Source organism: Sphaeramia orbicularis, chromosome 19, assembly GCF_902148855.1.
Source record: "Sphaeramia orbicularis chromosome 19, fSphaOr1.1, whole genome shotgun sequence".
NCBI lineage: Eukaryota > Metazoa > Chordata > Actinopteri > Kurtiformes > Apogonidae > Sphaeramia > Sphaeramia orbicularis.
In genome coordinates, this window is record NC_043975.1 from 52,939,268 (window position 1) to 52,947,690 (window position 8,423).

General features: G+C 41.5%; 1 protein-coding gene across 1 annotated transcript in view; it reads left to right on the plus strand.

Moving 5' to 3' along the window:
* The window catches only part of LOC115439498 (voltage-dependent T-type calcium channel subunit alpha-1G-like), a 57,151-nt gene extending 56,958 nt beyond the window's left edge, over positions 1 to 193 (plus strand). Inside the window, exon 8 of the mRNA XM_030163312.1 lies at positions 114 to 193. Within this exon, the coding sequence (XP_030019172.1) occupies positions 114 to 193 (80 nt within the window). The remainder of the gene's footprint in view (positions 1 to 113) is intronic.
* The last annotated feature ends 8,230 nt before the right edge of the window (positions 194 to 8,423 follow it).

The window sequence follows — 8,423 nt, forward strand, 5'->3', positions numbered from 1 at the left end:
CTATTTCCAGACAGCGGAAAACTTTTGGGGATAGGAAATAGAGGTCTAAGTATCGTTATGTTTCTCTTCAAAGACGTTATCTTCCTTCTGCCGCTCTTTGAAAAAATGTGAAGCCTCAGCCTCTTCCATGGCCCTGTGGGAGATCAGCCCCACCACGGCGCTCTACTGCCCCCTGGTGGAAGATTGGAGTTGACCATGTAGATGCACAGCTGTTACTGTTACCAAGTCATTTTTAAAGCAATTAGAGTGAATGTACGATGACAAACAAACTGTAACATATGGAACCCAACCTTCAGTTTGAACTAGTGGTTTAACTAGTAGTGCTTCATATGCACAGGTTGTAAAATAGTGATCCTGGAGCCTTGATACAACATGTACATGTTTTATGAAGTCTTCATTTTCAAGACACACAGTGATGAAATGTGTTTAGGGAGATTCAAATACATGTTTTGAAATGTCTCGCTTATTTGTTCAGTCACCTCAGCCCACAAAGTGTTTCATGTTGAACTTGAGAAAACTGCTGAACTTAAGCAGTGTCCACATTTCCTTTCCTGTGTTCACTGTGTGGGTTCACACATCTGCAGGTGTACGTAACAGTGTGTTCTTTTGGCTGTGTACGCACACGTTTCAACTGAAAGATTCAGCATAAAATAAATAGTGCTCCACTCCACAGTTAGCTTTCACTGACAAGATTCCACTGGGTGGGACTCTGTGGTTTAGCTTAGGTTAGCTTATCTTTTGTAGGTGAGGGTAGGGTAGGTTAGGTTAGGTTAAGTTAGGTTAGGTTAGGGTAGGTTAGGTTAGGGTAGGGTAGGATAGGATAGGTTAGGTAGGTTAGGGTAGGGTAGGATAGGATAGGTTAGGGTAGGCTAGGTTAGGTTAGGCTAGGTTAGGTTAGGCTAGGTTAGGCTAGGTTAGGTTAGGCTAGGTTAGGTTAGGGTAGGTTAGGCTAGGTTAGGTTAGGTTGGGGTAGGTTAGGTTATGCTAGGTTAGGTTAGGCTAGGTTAGGCTAGGTTAGGGTAGGGTAGGTTAGGGTAGGTTAGGTAGGCTAGGTTAGGTTAGGGTAGGATAGGTTAGGTCAGTTATGGTAAGGTAGGCTAGGTTAGGGTAGGATAGGTTAGGTTAGAGTAGGTTAGGCTAGGTTAGGTTAGGCGAGGTTAGGTTAGGGTAGGTTAGGCTAGGCTAGGGTAGGTTAGGTTAGGCTAGGTTAAGTTAGGCTAGGATAGGTTAGGTTAGGCTAGGTTAGGCTTGGTTAAGTTAGGCTAGGTTAGGTTAGGTTAGGTTAGGCCAGGCTAGGTTAGGTTAAAGGAGCTGTATGTAGGTTTGTGACCAAAACTGGTACTGCAACCACATTCAAAATACTGTAGAGCATGGTATCCCCTCCGCCTTCCCCCCAGACTAGAGGTTTCCAGATCCAGCATGAGCATCTACTACAAGGAGCTACTATGGCAAATGATGAGTCCTACACTGTAAGTTTATGCTTCATGCATGATGGTTTGCAAAGTAATTAAAGATCGAGATTACTGACAAGTAACTAAAGTCAGGAACAGTCATACTGGGCAACTTGCTCTTCACACTTCCACATGAGTCCACCATTCTACTGAGGAGACAACAGGTGCCTGCGGAGGCCCTGGCATGGGTTCTGCAGCAGCTCCCCTGGGTGCTGCCGCTTCGTGCCATGGGCGTTACTATTCCTCTAACTCTTCAAGCCCACTCCACTGTGGGATGGGCCCTGGGAATGCTGGGTGGGGCCCAATAAATTTTTCATGTTTACCCCAGCCCAGCCCACCCCAGTTGTGAATTGTGATGAGGCGTTTTAGGTTTAGTACGATCAGACATTTGTGATCTGAAATGTTCCAGCTGCAGCTCAGTAGGAACTGGTAACCTGGATGCTGAAACACTAACGACTTTGTGATCTGAGATAGGTAATGGGTGGAGCATCAGGCCAAAACACAAAATGACAACATAAACATTACTTTTCGGCTGACACTTAGCTTTTCAAATGCGAATATTGTGTCTGGGCTAATGCCCATTTCCACTACATGGAACCGGCTCGACTCGACTCAGCTCGACTCGACTCGGGTACCAGGTACTACTCCTGGAGAACATTTCCATTACAGGATACTACCCACTTTACAGTACCTGGTTGTCATAGTGATGCGGTGCGTTACTTCCATGTCGTCTGCTCAGAGTTGCTGATAAACTCGCTCGTTGTGCGTTGTCTCGTCAAACTCATCCTGAATTTTTTTGTCGGCCACCGAAGACTGAGTCTCCTCGACCGACCATGGTGTAGTTTTGTGGGCTGTCATCATGTGGATTCACCTACCAACAGATTTACCGTAAACTTCCACATCTGTTTTTTGTAAAAGGGCGGGTCACAGAGACGACTCTGACCAATCAATGGTCTGCAGTGTTTACACAGTGTCACCTTTTAGTATCTGGTCTCCAGTCCTGGAACCTCAGCGGAGGTGAGACCAAAAAACTAGGACCAGGTACCAGATTTCGGGTCCTTTTTCGTAATGGAAACATAAAAAGGTTGAGTCGCATCGAGTCGAGCCGGTACCACATAGAAAAAATGCGACATACTGTCAGTGATGTCAGTATTTGAAATGAAGTGATTCCTTAATGTCTGGTGACATATCAGGGCCATTTTACGATTATTTGGAAATAATTCTTACAGCTCCTTTATCAAATCAAATCAAATTCAGTTTATTTACATAGCGCCAAATCATAACAAAAGTTCTCTCATGACACTTTACATACGGAGTTGGTCCAAACCAGACTGAATCCACAGAATCCAACAGGAGTAAACACTGGTGAGAGGAGACAGAGGAAGGAAACAGGACCTGTAACAGCAGAAACCTGGAGCAGAAGCAGACTGAGGAGGATGGACGAGTGAGGAGGGAGAGAGGGTTGAAGAGAGAGGAAAGGAGGAGAAAAGAGAGAGTGATAGAGAGAGACTGGGGGAGAGGGGGAGAAGGGGAGGTAGGGGAGACAAATGGATGCAGCTGATGCACAGATAACTGAACTAGAACATCTGTGGAACTGTAGAATAAACACTATCAGAACTATATGAATGAGTGATGCGATGAAGGAGAGAGGCAGGAGCACAGCAGCAGGTCCAGAGATGATCCAGGGAAAACCTGTGAGACAATAAAGCACAGAGACTCCAGGGAAGAAGTCAAGTCAGTAACATGTATTCACTGGAGCGTAAATAGAAGAGAAAATTAGGAGAGAAAAGGTCGGGAGAAAGAGGAGCAGAGAGGAGGTCATAGAGGAGGAGCAGAGAAGAGCTCAGTGTATCCAGATGAGTGCCATCAGTCTAAGCCTATAGCAGCAGAACTAAGAGCAGCCTGAACCACACTGACTATAGGATTCATCAAAAAGGAACACTTTGAACCTCCCTTAAACATAGAGAAGGTGTCTGCCTCCCGGACCGAGGCAGGGAGGTCTTTATTTAGTACTTTCATTTGGAACAAGAGGAGAGAGCTGCAGAAGGAAGGTGTGCGTTTTCCAAGTTCTACCTTTTTTTCTCTGATTTCAGCTACTGCCACTTTAAATATAGAAAGAAATGACTGATAATGAGAGGTATCAACACATATAGAATAAAATAGAATGAACACAAGACAAAGGGATGGATGTAATGACAGGAATCCCAATCAGTGGTGATAGTGACAGAACACCAACTTGTGCTGTTTCTGCCCCAGACTGTCACAATAATGCAAAGTAACTGGTACCTAAAAAGTTGTGAGGAGGGGGTTTTGTAACAGTCTGGACAGGTGTGTGTATGACAGAATGTGATGCATTTATGGCTGGAGTCTTGAAAACAGTGACTTCATCTAAAACTGTTTTATGTCTAAACCTCTGTTACATTTATCTGCAAGGAACAACACAGAACTGTTGCATCCAGTCATAATGGTTGAAGACGTTCAGACATTCAGTCCTACTTTGGATGTATTTGTCCTTTTTGTATATATCTGTGTTTCTCTCTGATCAGCTGTCTTTTCTTCCTTTTTCTTCACCATCTGTCCTGTCTGTCCACATTCTGTCCATATTCTTTGTTCCTCTTGTCCATCTAAATTCTCACTGTCCCCTTACATTGCTCTGTCCTCTCACCACGATCCACATTGTTAAGTGTGTCCAGCGGAGGGCGCTGTTTGATTCGGTGTCCATGGTCATCCAGGGTTCATTGGAGGGGGAGTTAAGTCTGATGGACAACCTGTCCGGTTCTATCTGCCATACTACGCACTGCCACCAAGCCCAGCAAGCACAGCACCGACAAAAGGTCAATGATCCCACTAACACATGCAACATATGTCATACATATGCCCACTGATGACATGTCATATATATGTCTACATGTCCATGATGACATGTCATATATGTCATACATATGTCCACTGATGACATGTCATATATATGTCATACATGCGTCCACTGATGACATGTCTATATATGTCATACTTGTGCCCACTGATGACATGTCATATATCATACATATGTCCACTGATGACATGTCATATATATATGTCATACATAGTCCACTGATGACATGTCATATATATGTCATACATGCGTCCACTGATGACATGTCATATATGTCCACTGATGACATGTCATATATATGTCATACATATGTCCACTGATGACATGTCATATATGTCATACATGCGTCCACTGATGACATGTCATATATATGTCATACATATGTCCACTGATGACATGTCATATTATGTCATACATGCGTCCACTGATGACATGTCATATATATGTCATACATATGTCCACTGATGACATGTCATATATAGTCAAACATATGTCCACTGATGACATGTCATATATGTCATACATGCGTCCACTGATGACATGTCATATATATGTCATACATATGTCCACTGATGACATGTCATATATATGTCATACATGCGTCCACTGATGACATGTCATATATATGTCATACATATGTCCACTGATGACATGTCATATATGTCATACATATGTCCACTGATGACATGTCATCTATATGTCATACATGCGTCCACTGATGACATGTCATAATATGTCATACATATGTCCACTGATGACATGTCATATATATGTCAAGCATGCGTCCACTGATGACATGTCATATATGTCATACATATGTCCACTGATGACATGTCATATATGTCATACTGCGTCCACTGATGACATGTCATATATATGTCCACTGATGACATGTCATATATATGTCATACATGCGTCCACTGATGACATGTCATATATGTCATACTATGTCCACTGATGACATGTCATATTATGTCATACATGCGTCCACTGATGACATGTCATATATATGTCATACATATGTCCACTGATGACATGTCATATATATGTCATACATATGTCCACTGATGACATGTCATATATGTCATACATGTCCACTGATGACATGTCAATATATGTCATACATGCGTCCACTGATGACATGTCATATATATGTCATACATATGTCCACTGATGACATGTCATATATGTCATACATATGTCCACTGATGACATGTCATATATATGTCATACATGTCCACTGATGACATGTCATATATATGTCATACATATGTCCACTGATGACATGTCATATATATGTCATACATGTCCACTGATGACATGTCATATATATGTCATACATGCGTCCACTGATGACATGTCATATATGTCATACATGTCCACTGATGACATGTCATATATATGTCATACATATGTCCACTGATGACATGTCATATATATGTCATACATATGTCCACTGATGACATGTCATATATATGTCATACATATGTCCACTGATGACATGTCATATATATGTCATACATGTCCACTGATGACATGTCAATATATGTCATACATATGTCCACTGATGACATGTCAATATATGTCATACATGTCCATGATGACATGTCATATATATGTCATAATGCGTCCACTGATGACATGTCACATACTATATGTCATACATATGTCCACTGATGACATGTCATATATGTCATACATATGTCCACTGATGACATGTCATATATGTCATACATATGTCCACTGATGACATGTCATATATGTCATACATGCGTCCACTGATGACATGTCATATATGTCATACATATGTCCACTGATGACATGTCATATATATGTCATACATGCGTCCACTGATGACATGTCATATATGTCATACATATGTCCACTGATGACATGTCATATATATGTCATACATGTCCACTGATGACATGTCATATATATGTCATACATATGTCCACTGATGACATGTCATACATGCGTCCACTGATGACTCCCTGGGTCCATGTCATATACAGGTGCAGCTCCAAAAATTAGAATATCATGAAAAAGTTCAATATTGTTGGTCACTCATTTCAGAAAGGTAAACCCATATATTATACAGACTCATTAGACAAACAGTGAAATATTTCAAGCCTTATTTCTGGAAATTTTGATGATTATGGCTTGCAGATAATGAAAACCTAAAATTCTGTGTCTAGGAAAATTAGAATATTGCAGAAAATCAATTGAAAAAGGATATTTTAAACAGAAATGTCAGTCTTCTGTAAAGTCTGTTCATTTCTATGTTCTCAGTCCTTGGTTGGTTCTCCTTTTACATGAAAACTGCATCAGTGTGTGGTGTCATGGAGGTGCTCAGCCTGTGGTGCTGCTCAGGTGGAATGTTAGCCCAGGTTGGTTTGATCGGTCCTTTAGCTCATCTGCATTGGTGGATCTGCTGTCTGTCATCTTCCTCTGGACAGTCCTCCATAGATTCTCTCTGGGGTTCAGGTCAGCTCAGTTTGCTGGTCCATCAGTCCCAGTAACACCAGGGTCACTGAACCAGCTTTGGTTCCTTTGGCAGTGTGGGCAGGTGCCAAGTCCAGCTGGAAAAGGGAATCAGCATCTGCATAAAGCTTCTCAGCAGAAGGAAGCAGGAAGTGTCCTAAAATGTCCTGGTAGATGGGTGTGTGGACTGTGGACTTCAGAAAACACACTGGACCAACCCCAGCAGATGTCATGGAGGACCAAACCAGCACTGACTGTGGAAACTTCCCACTGGACTTCAGCGTGGGTTTGCTCCTCTGCACTCTTCCTCCAGACTCTGGGACCTGGATTTCCAAATGACATGCAAAATGGACTTTCATCTGAACAGAGGACTGTGGACTGTCCATGGCATCTGCTGCTGTTGGTCCACTGTGTCTTCTGAAGTCCACAGTCAACAGGTTGCAGCCAGTTATGGTGAAGCTGTGTCAGTTCAAACCTGCCTTTCAGACGTGCTAAATATAGACGCAGCCACCGCAACCAGTTTCAGGTTTGGCCAATCACATTTTGCGTGCTAAATAAATATTTGCATCTACTCTTCCCAGTAATTTTGTTCTGGCAGAAACACCCATATTGCATATTCATCGAGGCAAATGCTAAAGGAGTTGTGTGAGCTTTTTTGCCCATTTTAGAGATGCAACCCTCGGTGCGTCCGTGTTTTTGCATGTGCAGTCCAGTTTGTGCACGTTTGTACACGCACTAACCTTTAGTAAATCCGGCCCTTAGTGTGTCATGACCAGAGTTAATATAATCTGGAAGTTTTTATTTAGTTTGAAATTGAATTTGAGCTATTTTTCGTTATTCTCTAATCAGGTATATTTGTTTATTTAGGTTGTGTTTCTCCTCAGTTTTAGTTGTATTTTTTAGTTTCATTTGAACCATAGAACCCCTGGTCCAGACATGAGGCAGAAACAGGAGCAGATCCACAGCAGGATTCAGCAGGTTTGGAGTTTGCTGTGAAACACATCAGGTTGTGACAGAACATCAGCATTCATGTTTGTGTGAAATCCCACATATATTCAGTCACACATAACATTTTGAAGAGCCAGATATGAATTCAACTATTAATGTCATACCTGCCTCTAGGGTGTGAATAGCTGAAGGCTGTTTTGATGGATCAGTGGATGATGTTATTGATGTGAGACATGATAGAGTGTGAATGTGCACATGTGCTCCTTAAAGAGAAGACATTTGAGGGTTTTTGCAGTTTTTACAGTTTTCATCATGGACCAATCACTGTGCTGAAAGAGGGAGGAACATTCCAAACTCTGGAAACTCCAAAACAATCCCAGCAAATCCAAACCTTTATGAATGTGTGTGAATATGATTATTGTCAAATCTTTGGTGAATAAGAGTTAAATACATAGTAATATATATAATATATAGATATATACACACACACATATACTTTATTTATTTATTATGTATTTAAATAGACATTTTGGAGTAAAACTACTATAAAAAACTAAAAGATGTTAATTTTACTGCAACATAATAAAACAATATAGGAAAGCATCACTGTCCTACCAGAGATACTTAAACCTGCCAACATTCCTTTTTTTCTTGAAAAGCTGTAA